At 40.4% G+C, this 20,633-nt stretch overlaps 2 protein-coding genes across 2 annotated transcripts in view; both read right to left on the bottom strand.

Annotated features, from left to right (window-relative positions):
• Nucleotides 1–2,097: 2,097 nt before the first annotated feature.
• LOC126355495 (UDP-glucuronosyltransferase 1A9-like) lies at nt 2,098–2,933 on the bottom strand. Its single transcript, XM_050005813.1, has 2 exons — nt 2,839–2,933; nt 2,098–2,374 (listed from the first exon to the last, which is right to left on the bottom strand). Exons 1-2 carry the CDS (start codon nt 2,931–2,933, stop codon nt 2,098–2,100), a joined length of 372 nt encoding a protein of 123 aa, XP_049861770.1.
• Nucleotides 2,934–3,232: 299 nt separating this feature from the next.
• Nucleotides 3,233–20,633, bottom strand: part of LOC126355494 (UDP-glucosyltransferase 2-like) — a 38,635-nt gene continuing 21,234 nt past the window's right edge. The window contains exons 3-4 of the mRNA XM_050005812.1: nt 20,114–20,573; nt 3,233–3,364 (exon numbers count right to left, since the gene is read on the bottom strand). Coding sequence (XP_049861769.1) covers nt 3,233–3,364; nt 20,114–20,573 — 592 coding nt within the window. The remainder of the gene's footprint in view (nt 3,365–20,113; nt 20,574–20,633) is intronic.

Genomic DNA, 20,633 nt, shown 5'->3' with positions numbered 1-20,633 from the left:
AGTTTCTCATCAACTGCGACAAGCAATTCACTTTGTCATTTGTCAATCCAAATCGTAATTTTCGCCTTGTGTGCTATCATGAAACTAAAAATACCAAAAAGTACTTGATGAGAGACTGATTAAAATGATATAACTTAATAAATTTGTCGGTGAATATTTCGCCCACAGTCGCAATTAAAGTGAATGCTATTTACACATAATTTTAAGTAAATTTATTCTTATTGGACTGTGCCTTGAACCTCTGCGATGTAAATTTAAGTGGCACGTCAGTCTCGTTGGACATGTTTCTGCTGGTTTCGCCTAAATTTATGTAGCTGCGATAGATTTTAAATTATGAGCGAATCAATGCAAAAATGAGTTAACAGCAATGAAATTCTGATAACAGTATAACCTAAATTTTGTTCATAGTGTGTGGTTATGTTGTCCAATACAAGCTGCAGTGCTAATTGTGTATCTGTTTTGTACATTTAGATTCACCTTATTAATATTTAATTCAGACTCTTCTCAGGGACTAGTTATGTGCTTGAATAATCATTTGAGTAGCTTATACCGTTTGTTTCAACGAGTGATTTCATTTTCTAGGTCGATCTTCTCTGTGGCTCAATTAGTGTAGATGTTATTACAATTACTTCTAAAAGTCGTTACTGATTCATTTCCCACCTGTTAATTAATTAAGTACTTCACTTCCATACGCAACCAATTGTCTCAGTGACTTTTTAATTTGGTTCATCGTGCTCTGCTGTACATTCACTGGTTTACACTTCACATATGTAAACATGTATTAACTTGTAACGACTCCTGCGAATCAGACGAGCGTCCGCACGCTCCAACTGAAACACATCATCTCAGAGCTCTATTCAGGCTGAAGTGTCACAAGGGTTACACTGAGATTACAATCTTCGGTCATTTAAGCTGACAGTGGCGTTTAGTGAGGAACTTTGGTTTTTATCTTTTGTGGGTAGTAATCTAACATCTTAGCCTCATATGGCGATCAGCAAACCTATTTGCCACTGTGCCTCTTCTGATATTACTGATGATTGAAATGGCTCTGAGCACTATGGGACTTAACATCTGAGGTCATCAGTCACTTAGAACATAGAATTACTTAAACCTAAGGACATCACACACATCCATGCCCGAGGCAGGATTCGAACCTGCGACCGTAGCGGTCTCACGGTTCCAGACTGAAGCGCCTAGAACTTCTCGACCACTCCGGCCAGCTTATATTGCTAGTACCATCTTAAACCAGGTTCTATTGAAGACCATCCTGGGATCATACACAGTACACAGGCATATCCTTATTTAGATTGGATCTAGATCACAGAATAATTACTGTTTTATACAGATCGATGTTGACTGTCATGGAGGCAAAGTTAATGTTGCAGTTGGTGTTGCAATATTCCACCACCGTCACTTCTAGGAACTATATTCAAGTGTATATTTTGAAATAATTGTGTGTTTTATTAATAACATCAGTGTCACTATTAATACTACCTAAATTTGTGTTGCTGACAACAGTGACATCGATGAATATTAAAACTAGTTTCATATGTGTAAGGCAGAGTTAATATATGAAAACAGCAACACCCAAGAAATTGAACGAACTGTCACAGACATACACATACATACTCTCTCTCTCTCTCTCTCTCTCTCTCTCTCTCTCTCTCTCTCTCTCTCTCACTCACACACACACACACACACACACACACACACACACACACACACACAGAGAGAGAGAGAGAGAGAGAGAGAGAGAGAGAGAGAGAGAGAGAGAGAGAAATAGATACAGGAACTAGAAAATTAAATAGTGTAATTAATTCTCCAGTCTCCGAAATGTATAACAGTGCAAATTCCATTGAAACTAAAACAATGTGAAACAAAATACGTTTATTTTATACATAATATCGTCCTTCAATGAATAAAAATAATTATGCTCCACTCACCTGCACAGCAGAGATTATTATTTTTTATTGGAGTATTATGTACGAACAAGGTGTCTAAAGGTAAAGTTCATAAACTATCACAGAAACGTCTCTCTGACCTCTCTCTTCAGATGTTCAATCTATAGAACGACTACAGACACCTACAAATGTAGCTTCACGAAGTCTTCTTCTTCAGATTGATAGCCAAAAGTCTTTTGCAGTAGGTGGCTGCCTTGAACAGCACGTAGGCCACGATGGACGCCATTGCAACAACGATCCCTATCACGTCGAGCAGGAGCAGCTGCCACCAGCTCAGGTCGAGGGCTGCACTGCGCATGTGCGGAGCACCCTTGTGACGTATCACGTACTCGATCCACCAGGCGGCAGTGTCCAGGGACCTCTCCTGGTGCTCACGGAATACCGCTGAGAACCGCTTCATGTTTTCTCGATAGCTGTCGTAAAAGGGGACAGATAATCATAGGCTACAAACAGCAATTCGGAATAGCTGCAAAGTTAATGTAAAAGTAAGTGAAAATGAATAAAAACAAAGTCTGTATATACTACGAAAAACTTTCTACAGTCGACATGAAAAAGACTGTTTTTAAATATAATAACAAAGAGGAGAAGTAAACTACCACCAAAGACAGTAACTTGTGCGAGGAAATAAAGTTCACCAACATAAATTTTCCATTGTAAGTCTAAAGCAAAGACATATCTCGTGCAAGTTAATTAAGAAAAAGGCTGTTTTTTTAATATTGTCTTGCCTAGGCTAAACGAATGAGATAAAATTAAAGCTCACCTTTTGTTGACAAAGACATCAATAGGAGAAAGCAACAGTCAAACTAGAGGAGGAATGAAGTGGCTCTCTGTATGTTCCTTTGATAACATAAATGAAATTTAATATTTCTGTTCCTACCTGTCGTTTTCAAGAACTGTGTGAATGGCTTTCAGAATGGTATCAGTAGTGACATCTCTGAACAGCAGCTGGTAGCCAATACCAGATTGTACCATCCTAGCCACATTGTGTTGCTGGTCCGCAATAAAGGGAATTCCTACCAGGGGTACTGCAAAATAACTTGCTTCATTCATGCTCTGAAGTCCTCCCTGGGTAATGAACAGACGAATGTTTGGATGTGCTGGAAAAGCGAAAAGGGAGGTAGGACAAATAGCTTTTACAGTGCTGCACCTACAAGAATTGGTGCATTGAACAGAAGCTTACCCAAGACGTCCTACTGGGGCAACCACTTGGCTATCATAACATTCTCCGGCTGTCCAGGCAGGCTGTCCACCTCCCACTTCCAAAATACTCGCTATGGTAACTGCGCAAAAGCTTCCAAGAATGCAATTTGTTTGTGCTCAGGCATTGCACTACCCTTCACATTAGTACCAAGGCTGAAGTAAATCACACCGTTTTTTGCACCATCAAGGAAATCCTGGATATCCTGCAAAATAATTAATCTCTTATTGTATAGTCATTTAAAATAGGGAATGTGCCTTTCAAATCGCTTCACAAATAAGTAAACCGTTTTTGATTAGATACAGTAAATTCTTTCCATCCTTGAACACAATAAACGCTGCATTTATCTTTTTTTTTAAAATAATAAAAACAAATTTTATAATAACGGCAAGATTAATCGCAAATTATTTTCATCGCAGTGTATTATCCTATAAGAACCAAAACCAGTAATCGCGTCTACCTCTAAAATACTAGTCGCCACCATTGTGAGAGAGTATCTGTGTAGTTAGGATGTAGTGGATATGAGACTGTGATAAGGCGCTGATACGAATTAAATAAGTGTTCACTGATACACATGCTTCATAATAACTGAGGAAATTTAAATCACTCTGTAGATGAATAAGTTACATGTAAAATTTTTATTTTCTTACCAACTGTCGAACACATGTTATTACATAGTGGCAATATTTTTGTTAAATCTATGTAGTTCTAAGTTATTGGAACTTCAGCCTCAACCCAAAAATTCTGCAATTTTTGCATCACAATACATTCGAAATGGGACTAGTAGATTTAACTTTAATCCCTTATGTAACACACACAAGTACACCTTTTTTTTAAAAAAAAATTGAGGCTGACAGTTGTTGAGAAAACTTCACAAGAATGAAAATGTGGTAATTTAGACTTTCTCGCCGAATCTGGATGATGAAGTCTTCTCGGGTTATCAGTTGAGTCAAGGTGTCGTTCTGTGGCATCCTACTTGTCATCTTCAGGTCTGATAACCTGAGAAGACTTATCATCAACAGCGAAAATGTACTGTTAAGCTTCTCTCACTAATTAAGACTGCCATAGAGCTGTCAACCAGCGATTTCAAAATAAGTACCATGTATTGGTACCATATACATTAATAAAAGTCAGCAAGAGCAATTACCCCACCCCCCGTGAACCATGGACCTTGCCGTTGGCGGGGAGGCTTGCGTGCCTCAGCGGTACAGATGGCCGTACCGTAGGTGCAACTACAACGGAGGGGTATCTGTTGAGAGGCCAGACAAACGTGTGGTTCCTGAAGAGGGGCAGCAGCCTTTTCAGTAGTTGCAGGGGCAATAGTCTGGATCATTGACTGATCTGGCCTTGTAACACTAACCAAAACGGCCTTGCTGTGCTGGTACTGCGAACGGCTGAAAGCAACGGGAAACTACAGCCGTAATTTTTCCCGAGGGCATGCAGCTTTCCTGTATGGTTATATGATGATGGCGTCCTCTTGGGTAAAATATTCCGGAGGTAAAAGAGTCCCCCATTCGGATCTCCGGGCGGGTACTACTCAAGAGGACGTCGTTATCAGGAGAAAGAAAACTGGCGTTCTGCGGATTGGAGCGTGGAATGTCAGGTCACTTAACGGGCAGGTAGGTTAGAAAACTTAAAAAAGGAAATGGAAAGGTTAAAGTTAGCTATAGTGGGAATTAGTAAAGTTCGGTGGGAGGAGGAACAAGACTTCTGCTCAGGTGAATATAGGGTTATAAATACAGAATCAAATAGGGATAATACAGGAGTAGATTTAATAATGAATAAAAAAATAGGAGTGCGGGTAAGCTACTACAAACAGCAAAATGAACGCATTATTGTGGCCAAGATAGACACAAAGCCCACACCTACTACAATGGTACAAGTTTATATGCCAGCAAGCTATGCAGATGATGAAGACATTGATGAAATGTATGATGAGATAAAAGAAATTATTCAGGTAGTGAAGGGAGACGAAAATTAAATAGTCATGGGTCACTGGAATTCGAGAGTAGGGAAAGAGAGAGAAGGAAAAACAGTAGGTGAATATGGATTGGGGGAAAGAAATGAAAGAGGAAGCCGTCTGGTAGAATTTTGCACAGAGCATAACTTAATCATAGCTAACTCTTAGTTCAAGAATCATTAAAGAAGGTTGTACACGTGGAAGAATCCTGGAAATACTAGACGGTACCAGATAGATTGTATAATGGTAAGACAGAGATTTAGGAACCAGGTTTTAAGTTGTAAGACATTTCCAGGGGCATATGTGGACTCTGACCACAATCTATTTGTTATGAGCTGTAGATTAAAACTGAAGAAACTGCAAAAAGGTGGGAATTTAAGGAGATGGGATCTGGACAAACTGATTAAACCAGAGGTTGTACAGAGTTTCAAGGAGAGCATAAGCGAACAATTGTCACAAATTAGGGAAAGGAATACAGTAGAAGAAGAATGGGTAGCTCTGAGGGATGAAGTAGTGAAGGCAGCAGAGGATCAAGTAGGTAAAAAGACGAGGGCTAGAAGAAATCCTTGGGTAACAGAAGAAAATATAAAAATGCAGTAAATGAAGCAGGCAAAAGGGAATAGAAACTTCTCAAAAATGAGATCGACAGGAAGTGCAAAATGGCTAAGCAGGGATGGCTAGAGGACAAATGTAAGGTTGTAGAGGCTTATCGCACTAGGGGTAAGATAGATACTGCCTACAGGAAAATTAAAGAGACCTTTGAAGAAAAGAGAACCACTTGTATGAATATCAAGATCTCAGACAGAAACCCAGTTCTAAGCAAAGAAGGGAAAGCAGAAAGGTGGAAGGAATATATAGAGGGTGTATACAAGGGCGACATACTTGAGGACAATATTCTGTAGATGGAAGAGAATGTATATGAAGATGAAATGGGAGATACAATACTGCGTGAAGAGTTTGACAGAGTACTGAAAGACCTGAGTCGAAACAAGGCCCCAGGGGTAGACAACATCCCATTAGAACTACTGACGGCCTAGGGAGAGCCAGTCCTGACAAAACTCTACCATCTGGTGAGCAAGATGTATGAGACAGGCGAAATACCCTCAGACTTAAAGAAGAATATAATAAATCCAATCCCTAAGAAACCATGTGTTGTCGGATGTGAAAATTACCGAACAATCAGTTTAATAAACCACAGCTGCAAAATACTAACGCGAATTCTTTACAGACGAATGTGAAAACTGGTAGAAGCCAACCTTGGGGAAGATCAGTTTGGATTCCGTAGAATTATTATAATACGTGAGACGATATTGACCCTACGACTTATCTTAGAAGAAAGATTAAGGAAAGGCAAACCTACGTTTCTAGCATTTGTAGACTTAGAGAAACCTTTTGACAATGTTGACTGGAATACTCTCTTTCAAATTCTGAAGGTGGAAGGGGTAAAATACAGGGAGTGAAAGGCTATTTACAATCTGTACAGAAACCAGATGGCAGTTATAAGAGTCGTGGGACATGAAACGGAAGCAGCGGTTGGGAAGGGAGTGAGACAGGGTTGTAGCCTCTCCCTGATGTTATTCAATCTGTATATTGAGCAAGCAGTAAAGGAAATAAAAGAAAAATTCGGAGTGGGTATTAAAGTCCATTGAGAAGAAGTAAAAACTTTAAGGTTCGCCGATGACATTGTAATTCTGTCAGAGACAGCAAAGGACTTGGAAGAGCAGTTGAATGGAATAGACAGTGTCTTGAAAAGAGGATATCAGATTAACATCAACAAAAGCAAAACTAGGATAATGGAATGTAGTTGAATTAAGTCGGGTGATGCTGAGGGAATTAGATTAGGAAATGAGACACTTAAAGTAGTAAAGGAGTTTTGCTATTTGGGGAGCAAAATAACTGATGATGGTCGAAGTAGAGAGAATATAAAATGTAGACTGGCAATGGCAAGAAAAGCGTTTCTGAAGAAGAGAAATTTGTTAACATCGAGTATAGATTTAAGTGTCAGGAAGTCGTTTCTGAAAGTATTTGTTTGGAGTGTAGCCATGTATGGAAGTGAAACATGGACGATAAATAGTTTGGACAAGAAGAGAATAGAAGCTTTCGAAATGTGATGCTACAGAAGAATGCTGAAGGTTAGATGGGTAGATCACATAACTAATGAGGAGGTATTGAATAGAATCGTGGAGAAGAGGAGCTTGTGGCACAACTTGACCAGAAGAAGGGATCGGTTGGTAGGACACGTTCTGAGGCATCAAGGGATCACAAATTTAGCATCGGAGGGAAGGGTGGAAGGTAAAAGTCAGAGAGGGAGACCAAGAGATCAATACACTAAGCAGATTCAGAAGGACGTAGGTTGCAATAAGTACTGGGAGATGAAGAAGCTTGCACAGGGTGGAGTAGCATGGAGAGGTGCATCAAACCAGTCTCAGGACTGAAGACCACAACAACAACAACAACAACAACAACAACAAGAGCAATTAACTTGTATGAATTCCAATTCAAAAATTTTCTGTCTCACACAGCGCCACAATTTAAGAGATTAGGTTCCAGTCTACCTCCAAAAAAGTAATCCATAATTCTAGTTCACATAAATGTAGATATCCCACAAACTTATAAAACTCACTTTTATGTATCATAATTACGCTTTTCTCTGAAACTGCAATCTACATCAAAGAATTGGATGGTTGAGGTTTTCGTCAAATTTAATGTGTCAATATGTGAAGAACATTTCTCTTCTGGGTAGCATCACACTAAATCTGAGAAAAGGCATCATTCCACAATGCTGTATTTTAAAAATTTACTTTATTGAACCCTCCTAGTTTTGAGTGTGGTCCAGTCTCAAATGCATCTAGTTTCACATCCAGATTAAAGTCGTTTTCATGCATGGTTGTTCAATGTAACTAACCACCCTGTGGCAATCTTAAGTGTTAAAAAAAAGAGACATTACATATTCAAGGAAAAGCATTACACACAATACTGCAGTAAAAAGTTGCTATGTGTACTTATTTATGTCCAAGAAACTGATTCTTTTTGCACATTCATTTAGTTACCAAATATTATGGACTCCTGTAACTGATTAGTCAGCCAAAAAGTGAATTATCTATCATTTAACTCTGTAAAACTTCATTAGTATAGATAAAATTGTGACATTCAGCGTTACATGATTCACATATACACTCCTGGAAATGGAAAAGAGAACACATTGACACCGGTGTGTCAGACCCACCATACTTGCTCCGGACACTGCGAGAGGGCTGTACAAGCAATCCTCACACGCACGGCACAGCGGACACACCAGGAACCGCGGTGTTGGCCGTCGAATGGCGCTAGCTGCGCAGCATTTGTGCACCGCCGCCGTCAGTGTCAGCCAGTTTGCCGTGGCATACGGAGCTCCATCGAAGTCTTTAACACTGGTAGCATGCCGCGACAGCGTGGACGTGAACCGTATGTGCAGTTGACGGACTTTGAGCGAGGGCGTATAGTGGGCATGCGGGAGGCCGGGTGGACGTACCGCCGAATTGCTCAACACGTGGGGCGTGAGGTCTCCACAGTACATCGATGTTGTCGCCAGTGGTCGGCGGAAGGTGCACGTGCCCGTCGACCTGGGACCGGACTGCAGCGACGCACGGATGCACGCCAAGACCGTAGGATCCTACGCAGGGGACCGCACCGCCACTTCCCAGCAAATTAGGGACACTGTTGCTCCTGGGGTATCGGCGAGGACCATTCGCAACCGTCTCCATGAAGTTGGGCTGCGGTCCGGCACATCGTTAAGCCGTCTTCCGCTCATGCCCCAACATCGTGCGGCCTGCCTCCAGTGGTGTCGCGACAGGCGTGAATGGAGGTACAAATGGAGACGTGTCGTCTTCAGCGATGAGAGTCGCTTCTGCCTTGGGGCCAATGATGGTCGTATGCGAGTTTGGCGCCGTGCAGGTGAGCGCCACAATCAGGACTGCATACGACCGAGGCACACAGGGCCAACACCCGGCATCATGGTGCGGGGAGCGATTTCCTACACTGGCCATACAGCTCTGGTGATCGTCGAGGGGACACTGAATAGTGCACGGTACATCCAAACCGTCATGAACCCATCGTTCTACCATTCCTAGACCGGCAAGGGAACTTGCTGTTCCAACAGGACAATGCACGTCGGCATGTATCCCGTGCCACCCAACGTGCTCTGGAAGGTGTAAGTCAACTACCCTGGCCAGCAAGATCTCCGGATATGTCCCCCATTGAGCATGTTTGGGACTGGATGAAGCGTCGTCTCACACGGTCTGCACGTCCAGCACGAACGCTGGTCCAACTGAGGCGCCAGGTGGAAATGGCATGGCAAGCCGTTCCACAGGGCTACATCCAGCATCTCTACGATCGTCTCCATGGGAGAATAGCAGCCTGCATTGCTGCGAAAGGTGGATATACACTGTACTAGTGCCGACATTGTGCATGCTCTGTTGCCTGTGTGTATGTGCCTGTGGTTCTGTCAGTGTGATCATGTGATGTATCTGACCTCAGGAATGTGTCAATAAAGTTTCCCCTTCCTGGGACAATGAATTCACGGTGTTCTTATTTGAATTTCCAGGAGTGTGTCACTGAAATTTTAGTTTATAGGTCGTTTCTGCCATATAGTTTTGCTTTCATATTCAGTAAGTTGCACTTTTTGTGCACTCCTAAAACCTAACAAGCTGTATTTTGGAAGGTCTTCAAAGAGATATAAGATTATTGCAACGATTTCCACAGGTTTTCAGGAACCAAATTCAGTCCTTTTTCAAGAAATAATGCTGCAATTGTTTTTAAGCACATAGAGGATTTATTCAACAGTATTATCTTTGTTGATATTCTTTAAAGAAGGAGTATCTTCAATTTATTAACATTCACTGTAATATGCCTCATTCAGATACTTCGCTTCAGCACCCAGTAAGCATTTTATGTTTAATTTCTGTCGTTAAAAATGTGTGTTTATATTTTCAGATTTGGTAAATATTTTCAGTATTCATATCACATTGTCACTATTTGGTTTTAAAACTTTCTACAAATACCACATGGTTTGAATCATATGAATGGAATTATAAATTCAAAAATTGTTTATTTTTAAATCTTTACTTCTATCAGTTTTATTTTTGTAGCTTTGCTAGTCATAGTTGATATGTAAAATATTCATATCTTACTGGTTGGATATTTACTGATTTTTTTGATAATTGGTTCTTCTTCTGTTGTAGTTACATATTATTGTGCTTTCTTCCTTTTTATATCTTCCAGTTTCTTGTATATATAACTATATTTAAGATTTTCTTTTGGCTTTGGTCTTCTAGAGCGCATGCGTTGGGACAGCTGTTACCCAATAAGTTTTCATTTCATATACTATTGTAAGCTATGAGCCTTTTAAATTTAATTGTTATGTTATACTCTAGGTTTGCTCTCTACAATGACTAAGAACATTTAGTTGACTGATCATCATAGCAAAAAATACGATTGTTATTGTCGACTGTAGCTATTGCGTGTATAACAGATACATACTTCACTACCTGAACATTAGTCAAGACCGAATTTGTAGCTCCAGGAAAATATAAATATCTAGTTGTATTTGTATGGCTAATACTAAAGATTCCATAGATAAGTATTTCATCAATGTTATGTAAGATATCAAATGCAAACAAGTGATACACAAACACTCTCTATCAGGGACACGAAATCTTGCAGGGAGTAAGATAACAGCAGCTAGAATAACAAAGGCAGTGTGAGTTTTTCATATCTGGAAGCAATCTCCGCAAAAATTCTAAATGACAACTTTTTATTCATTGACTGTATATGTTTAGTGTTATCCTACAACTGAAAAGTATACTTTCAGTCAGTATCTGGTGGTTTAGCTACATCATCAATAAATATTAGGGACATACATACCCTATGGAACAGCTATCACCATTACACAATGCTTACATGAAACAATGAGAACTGATAATTAGCAATGGCTACTGAAATTCTGAGAAATATTGTCAGCATTGTTGAAAGAAATAAGATGAGTGCGATGTTACATGGCTCTTTTCACTACTGTTATACACACCACCTGTACAAATTATCAAAACACATCTCCTAAAAGTAGTAGAAAAATAAAGCATTCATTACTAAATTTACGACTATGTAATAGATGGAAATGATTTTCAGGGACTTGGCTTCATGATGTCTAAACATCTCAGTATCGTAAAAAATACTGGGCAAAACAAGTGGAGGAACCTACGACATATTTACAGCAATGCCAAAGTCTGCACTTCAGGCGCATGAAGGCGCCATAATACAGACACTTTTCGTAGTATAAACGAATATAATTCTCTGCAAAGTTAAAAGTGAAGAGAAAATCATGGGACAGAACGCGTCATTGATTGTACTATGAGACGATACATGCATCCATACATTTAAAAAATAATTTAAGTCGTAGATAGTCGTGAAGAGGTGTCTCGTAAATTGGTTTTATCACAGTTTACTAAATCTTCTATTCTGATGCAACTGTTGACCCGAAATCAATGAACCAAGAGCAATGGGAACTCTTGTCGACTTTAGCAGCAACGTTTTCAGTCTTGTTACAAGAGATACAACATTAGAAAACGGTACTTCTTGCAACAAAAAATTCAACATGTTTGATGGATTTTGTATTTTTAGCTTCAGTCATGATAATATAATCGATATTCTTAGATTAGGAATTATTTTTTCATAGAGTGACCAAGGACAGCGTATTGATTCGTTTCTCTGAGAAATACTTTGCCGTGTGAAATGTTATGTAGACAACATTATTGTTGATTTCATACTGCTCGTAACAAGTTCGCGTGTAATATATTATGGACTTACATCTACCAGAAAAATACTTTTTTCCGTTTCCTTATACCTACTTCCGATCTGTCAGAAATAACCTAATTAATTTTCTCGTCTACACTCTTCGAACATCTATGTAGTATGCATATGTTATTTCAACAATGGCGGATCTAAACAAACGATTTTGTTATTCTTCCACTGTTATTACATTCTGTTCTTTGAACCATCTTTCTTTACGGTAATTACAATGGTTCAGTTTTGAAGTATAGGTTCTTATATCATAATCTGCCGTTCTATCTCTGAAATGAGCGCACTGGTGACATGAAATTTGCTTCCTCCCTACTGAAACCGTTTCTCAGTGAGATCCCGAAAAACACATATAATGTGAACAAACAGTGGTGCAGTTGTAGTAGAACATGAACAATATTACATCAGAATCACAAAACAAGCTAATCAAATGATCTCGTTTTTCTTCCCACTGTTTCCCTTAAAACGTGTACAGTATGACTAATAATAGGTTGAACTATAACGAAGAGAATTTGCAGTTATTTGTGAGATATTGTGAGAACAGCAGCTACTAAAATCAATATAATTGTCAGGTCGCACACTGTTAATTCACCACTTGAGGTTAAATGTCCGTTGTTTTATTGGGGAAAAATTCTGGAATACCATCCCGTTTCATAGGTTCTTCTTGACGAAAATGATTAACAAAATTTGTAGGCAAGGTTTCAAGTAGAGTTTATAGCCCTACCACTACTATTGGAATTTAATATGATTTTACTTAAATAACAGTAACCCTGTCTCTACGTTCCCACGTATAACCCTCTTACTAATATTTAGTTTGGTTTCTAAATAAAGTACACTGTGGGAGGATAGTCCTCTTATAGGAAAAGCTGATCAACAGAGTTACCATTTTTACAGGATTTGACCGTGTGTTGTGTCTAATGGACAAGTAAATCAGACTATTCACTTCTTTTCCTAAGATCTTACCCACCGGTTAGATAGAAACGCAGTATGAATAATATTACACTGAATCTAGGACAACTCAGTCCAAAGTTCATTTAGTAGCTTAAAACATGTACTGACGGCTGCCAGCCTATCCAGGCAATTAGACAATGAAGTATTGGAAAAGCAGAAGTATGAATTGTGCCCACTTTCTTGCTACTGTTTAATTTGGCTCTTCAAATAAATATTACTCCTCTTAAACAATTCTCGACTACACCCTTATACATTGCGCTTGCAAAAGAGAAAAAAGAGAAAAAAAGCAATAGTTGAGAAAGCTTTGCTATTATTTACACAAAAACAATTTGAATGGTAACTCTTTATATTAACTTGGCACTTCAAACGTCTGTAAAACAGGATACTCGAATTAATCAAACACCAGGAAGAAACTCTATGTAGGTGTATGGTTAGGATGAAAGAACAGGATGAACCAGTTCCTTTAAGGTTCAAGAATGATTATTAAAACACAGTTTAAATTATTGGTTCACGTTGTACAAAACTAAGAATACAAAAAAATCTTATCTGGTGGCTGTAGGCTTGGGTATGGCGAACAATTATGACGGTTACACTACCCATAGTTTGGCCTGAAGTATCTTGCTGTGTGGGCTCAATTTCTCTTCTTGGCATTGTTCAATTTTACATACAGTAGCTCAACAACTAGCAGAGGTGTTGCCTCAATCACTACTGCTTACAGACTGTGTGGCTTACTTTCTGCGCTTGCTCTAGGTAGCGCGCTAATTTGCCCTTGCCACCTTTTCGACTTTCCAGAACCACTTCCATTTTAAACACAAGCATACTGTCTTTTACATAACGCCTATTTCTTACATTGTTCCTAGGCGTGACCAGTTCTTAAATTGTCAAAATTACCTCAACATTAACAATCTATACACACAAATATTTTTAAATGCGAAATGTCATAAGAAAACTATTTACAGTAATAAACAATTTACATAGTATTTTACATACATTACTCACATACAATCCGAAGAACTTCAAACTCCAGTGTAGCACACTTCACTTTACATCTACAGAAAATATAGTACCAAAATGCGAAAATTTTAAAGAAAAAAATTATAAAAATTTAAATTAACCGTAAACAAGTAATGTTATAGGCTGTGTAGTTTGTTATGAGTTTCTTAAGCCAGAACGGGACCGCTAAAGAGACTCTGAACCAACCGCAATATCTGTACTGCGATACCATATTAAGGAAATATTCAAAGAAAATAGTGATATCTTCGACGTCAGTACCATATGAAGGACATAAAGATATATTAGGGAAAGATCTGATCTGTGGAAGACTCATAGTTGGTGACTATTCAGAAATACGATTGGTGACTGAAAAGGAGTGGTGAGGTGAGGAATTTCGGGAGTACACTATGTACTGCGTGGTGAGTTTCCTTCCCAAGACACCATTTGGGAGATCAGAGCGTATCTATACGCCACAGTTAGCAAGAATGATTTGTTCTGGAAGGAATAGTCTGTGGTATGAGTGTTGAGTAGCGCTTCAATTTTAACCGCAGTACTCACTGTGTCATACAACCAGTTATTTGTTGGTTTTCTTCAGCCCTTCATTTCATTCTGTTGGAAAGAAAAACATTGACACGTCAGTGTGTTTGTTTTGACCAACTAAAGCAGTAGAAAAGGAGTAGCAGAAGTACTGAACTAGGTTTCCAAATGTTCCTTTACAAAGGAAATTCTACAAATATTGACACAGCACAATTAGCGCATCATTAGAAAAATGAGTGCTGTAGATATTAATGGCGGTTACGCTGAGAAATAAAAGAGATCATTAAACTGAAGAGGTCCCTCAAAGTCCAATGGATTCCCTGCCCGAGTCTATACAGTATCTGCAGTTGACTTAGACACTATTTTGGCCATAATATACCGTAGATCTCTCTGAATCTGTGCCCATTATTTGCTCACACCTGCCTACAAGAAGAATAGCAGAAATGATTCACAAAATTGCCATGTAATGTCACTGACAACCAGACCTTGTAGGATCTTAGAACAACTTATGAGCCCAAATGTAATGAGATATCTCGAACAGAATCACCTCTTCCAACTCCAACCAGCATGAATTTGGAATGACCCAGTCATGCAAATCCAAACTAACGTTCTTCACACAGGACGTCCCGAAACCCGTGGGTCAAGGCAAAAACGTAGACACAATTTGTCTAGTCTTACGTCAAAGCATTTGATTAAGTGATTATTAATTAAGTCCAAATATACGAAGTTTTTGACTGGGTTAATGATTTCTTTGCTATCGACAGATGTAAATCTAATTTTACATATACCTCAGGGACATGTATCGCTACGCTTACTGTTAATGCTGTACGTTAATGACATGATCGACAATAGTGATAACATTCCCAGACTTCTTGCAGATGATACTGCTGCGTATAATGACCTACTATGCACAGCTATTCAGTAAAAGATTATTAATATTTCAAAGTAGTGAAAAGATTGGAAACGAAACCTGCTTCAGATTTTCAGAAGCGTAAATCTGTGTACACCACAAAATGCTAGCATGTTATAGTCCATGAGTACTATGGCAATGAAGCACAGTTCGAATCAGAAAAATCTGTATGTAACAATTTGTGGGGATATGAAATGGAAAGATAGCGTAGGCCTCGTCGTAGACAAGCAGGAGTCAAACTTCGGTTCATTAGTACAATACTGTGAAAATGCATTCTCTCTACAGAGGAGATCGCTTTAAAAATACAAGGCGAGCTGAAAAACTCGTTGAATGGTCCCAAAGGCTAACATCAGCGTCACTTATAATGAGAGAAATGTCAACAGGCGCTTCCTATGACGAAAACCGCCGAAGTGAAGCAATGGTGCACACTGCGACCACGTTAACGGAGTCAATATGAAAACTTGGGTCACTGCGAAATGGAGCAACCCGTTGACATGAAATTTTGCTTCAAGTTAGGGAACACTGTGACGGAGGCTCATGGGATGTCAGCGCAACTGTATGAAGTTGGAGCAGTGACTAGGAAGTGTCTCCCTTAGAGACGGAAATGGAGGCGGCCTGGATGAGCCACTTTGGGGTCGACTGTCAACAAGAACAGTGCCAGACAACGTGGAAAGAGTGAAACGGATGCTTGCGTAGGGTCGGCGACTGTCTTTGAAAGTGACAACAGAGGAGTCGAAGATAAGCAGAGACGGTATAAGAAGCATTGTTCACGAATATTAAAAAAGGCGGGAGATCTGAGCCCGGTTTGTACCGCACACGCTGACAGACGAGCCCTTATTTCCATTATTTTCTCAGACCATTCACAGAACTTATCACATGCACCGTGTACTGAAGTGACCAAGCTTATAATACTGCTCAAGTGTATGTCACACGTACCTAATAGGACCAATATAATAAATAGAAAGTTGGACATTACGAATAGTAACATGCCTGACACAGGTGAGAGCGACGCGGATACTGTAGAAAAACTGAACTGGCAGACCACTGAAAATAGGTTTCAACTAATCTCTAACAGTCTTAAGAAGAAGTGTTCAGGACTCTAGGAGAATACACTGCTGACCATTAAAATTGCTACACCACGAAGATGACGTGCTACAATCGCCAAATTTAAGCGACAGGAAGAAGATGCTGTGATATGCAAATGATTAGCTTTTCAGAGCATTCAACAAGGTTGGTGCCGGTGGCGACACCTACAACGTGCTGACATGAGGAAAGTTACCAACCGATTTCCCATACAAAAACAGCATTTGACCGATGTTGCCTTGTGAAACGTTGTTTTGATGCCTCGTGTAACGAAGTGAAATGCGAAACCATTACGTTTCCGACTTTGATAAACGTCGGATTGTAGCCTATCGCGATTGCGATTTATCGTATCGCTGTTGGCAGAGTATGGAATCGGTGGGTTCAGGAGGGTAATACCGAACGCCGTGCTGGATCCCAAGGTCCTCGTATCACTAGCAGTCAAGATGACAGGCATCTTATCCGCATGGCTGTAACGGATCGTGCAGCCACGTGGCGATCCCTGACTCAACAGATGGGGACGTTTACAAGACAACAACCATCTGCACGAACAGTTCGACGACGTTTGCAGCAGCATGGACTATCAGCTCGGACACAATGGTTGCGGTTACCTTTGACACTGCATCACAGACAGGAGCGCCTGCGATGGTGTAATCAACGACGAACCTGGGTGCACGAATGGCAAAACTTCATTTTTCCGGACGAATCCAGGTTCTGTTTACAGCATCATGATGGTCGCATCCGTGTTTGGCGACATCGCGGTGAAAGCACACTGGAAGCGTGTATTCGTCATCGCCATTCTAGCGTATCACCCGGCGTGATGGTATGGGGTGCCATTGGCTACACGTCTCAGTCACCTCTTGTTCGCACTGACGGCACTTTGAACAGTGAACGTTACATTTCACGTGTGTTACGACCCGTGGCTCTACCCTTCATTCGATCCCTACGAATCCCTACATTTCAGCACTATAATGCACGACCGCAAGTTGCAGTTCCTGTACGGGCCTTTCTGGACACAGAAAATGTTCGACTGTTGCCCTGGGCAGCACATTCTCCAGATCTATCACCAATTGAAAACGTCTGGTCAATGGTGGCCGAGCAACTGGGTCGTCACAATACGCCAGTCACTACTCTTGATGAGCTGTGATATTGTGTTGAAGCTGCATGAGCAGCTGTACCTGTACACGCCAACCAAGCTCTGTTTGACTCAATGCCCAGGCGTATCAAGGCCGTTATTACAGCCAGAGGTGGTTATTCTGGGTGCTGATTTCTCTGGATCTATACACCCAAACTGCGTGAAAACGTAATGACATGTGAGGTCTAGTATAATATATTTGTCCAATGAATACCCGCTTATCATCTGCATTTCTTCTTGGTGTAGCAATTTTAATGGCCAGTAGTGTACTACAGCCGCACGTTCATCGCTCCCATAGGGAGAGTGAAGACAATATTATACGATCTGTATCACGTACAGCGGCATTTGCGTAGTGAATTTTCCCGCGCTCCACATCACAATATGTGGCACGTAGGGCAGTGCCATTTGCCACACAGTGTTTGTGTAGAAGCACATGTTATCACATTTGGGCTATAGACTACATATCTTCTCCTTTTCTTGTGATACTTTCATTTAGATGTATATTATTGTCTTTTACTTCTTATTTTGAATTATTTTAGCATTTAATGGCGATATATAAGAGAATTCAAAGCCCAACGCTATTCATACCAATGCTTAATCCATATTTAACTATGAATGTTGACTTGAGCGTAGACGAAAACTGCAGTGGATTCTGCAGCATTTTATTAAATTGTCACACCGGTTATAGTCAGATCACCGAAGGAGAGTAACGTCTGGCGTGGATAGTAATTGTATGGTTAACCGTATGGGTAAAGTACGTGCTGTTGGCTATTTTCCCTTTGCTGTCACGGCGAAGTTGAGATGGGATGGTGGCGTAAAATTCCTGACCACCAGACCTCAGGTCGATGTCCTGGATTATATTCTAAACCTTTGCGCAGCATCTCGTGTAGTGTAGGCATCTGATACTGTTGATGGTGAGCCGTCCGGCAAAACGTGGCTCTAAGCTCAGCGCCCCCTTGGTGCTATTCGAAAGGAGTAGGCTGTGTGCCGTTACTGGATTTCACTTCTCCCATCTCTCATCACCATTCACTACACCCCACGATACACACACACACACACACACACACACACACACACACACACACACACACACGATTCTTATACTTCGCGAAGGCATGGTGCCATCGTGGGCAACCTGCAGAAAAACCTAGACGGCTGAACCAGCCCTTCCCGAATCTCCCAACCAACAGCGCCTAAGTAGTGTATTCGTTCACTGCTCGTTGAAAGAGATGAAATTTCAGGAGGTAGAATGAAAACCTGGGGATACTTACTGAGGCAGGTACAAACACACAGAATAAGAGGTTCGCTGCAATACAGGATTTTTTTGTGCTTACAGATTAGCTTCTTACGTGGTTCTTCTAAATATTTGGTTTCATCGTTCAGACTCAGTAACTCGGAAAAATTTGTCCACTTTTCTCCCTACAAAAGCAACACTTCATTTATTGTTGTGTGAAATAGGAAGAAAGCGTTCCCCTCGGCCACACAGACATTTCCACAGTGGCAGAGCACAGCTAACAAAATCAGGTTCTGGACTTCTGTAATCCAATAAGTGGATGAAAAGAAGAGTAGATGACTATCTCCTTAATCATAACAGTAGTCGTTACCCCGTTTGCAGATGGATTTCTGCCCTGTCATTGCTTCGGAAAGAAAGTCACCCGGTACAACTGAGACAGAAACCAGCAGCACTGGCAGCATTTAGACCCAAAATAAACTATCGCACCCATCCCCCTCCCCCCCCCCCCCCCCCCAATCATCTTACATTCCTTAACGCCTTGCGGGACAATACGACAGAAGGTATGTTACTGACCAACGCAACACTTCAGGGGAGTCTATGAAAGACGACATATAGATCCGACCCAGGTTTCTGATGTTTTTCATTGGTTTAGAATCCACCAAAATGTTCTTAATCATTTTTCAATTGGGTGATATAGGAAACCTGTCAAAAATTTTCTTCAAAATAGACTCCTGCTCAGCTCCGCAGAAGAGCTGAATTTCGCATAGAAAGTCTGAATAATCATATAAAGGCGATTTTGCTGTAGAAAACATTCTAACGTTGCAGTTCCTATCTGATAATTTCTTAAACCTAGAGTATCGATGACGACGTTTACTTCTTGCCTTCTCCTACAATACCATCGTTGATTATACCAATGTGTGCTAGTAGCTCTTCTGGAATTTGTCTGGCAGTCTTCTCAAACTTGTCAGTCTCTACAAACATGCAACCATCGGCGGCTGACATAATTCTCGTTGTCATTTTTTTCTAACAGAAATCATTTGTATGTACGCATTTACATGCGCAACCTAAGGTCACACGTAGTGTATTCAGTGACATGTATGGCAATTTTCGACGAATCTGCGTATGATATATTTATTAGGTATTTCAGTGCACAGTCAGACGGTTTTAGAAATGCGTCGTGTCCACAGTTGTGTGTAATCGATCAAGAAATGTTCAGTTACTCATCATGAGTGGAGGATATTCTTACAAAGAAGAGGTTTACACAAATAATTTAAAAATGAAATCATTCTTCTGGGTTAACACACAGTAAATGTTAATACTTACTCGAGGAAGTGGCTTCCGCTGTTTCTCCAGATGTAGTCCCGTCACCTCAATGACATTAGGCAACAGTGGCCGTGGGTAATTCACACTGAAGTGGTTGTTGACAATAAGAAGGCTGAAGTTTCTGTCAATTTCTTCCATAGGGGGGTGATCAGGACTAAAATATTTCCTAATCAGTTCATTTTGCGATGGCATTGTTACGTAGTTCCATATGTAAAATATTCGAGCCATAACATAGGCATTATGTAGTCTTTCCCAGAAAGACATGTGGTCTGTGTAGCCAACCATGAAATCTGGACAGTATGCTGGGTTGTTGGGATTTCCATAAGAAGAGAGTACAGGAGCAGGAGCGCCCAGAGACACGTAACCAATTGTTGGTGGAGATCCAAGCTGGTGAATCAAGCCATAATAGCAATAATATAATAACTGCTCCAGAATAACTACGTCGAAAGACGGTTGGGACCTGCAAACAAAAGCAAGACATCAAAACATCTTAGTATCAAGCATTTTAGAATGTAAAACA

This window comes from Schistocerca gregaria, chromosome 3, assembly GCF_023897955.1.
Source record: "Schistocerca gregaria isolate iqSchGreg1 chromosome 3, iqSchGreg1.2, whole genome shotgun sequence".
In the NCBI taxonomy this organism is placed as follows: Eukaryota; Metazoa; Arthropoda; class Insecta; order Orthoptera; family Acrididae; genus Schistocerca; species Schistocerca gregaria.
This window is presented reverse-complemented; position numbering and strand designations above follow the sequence as displayed.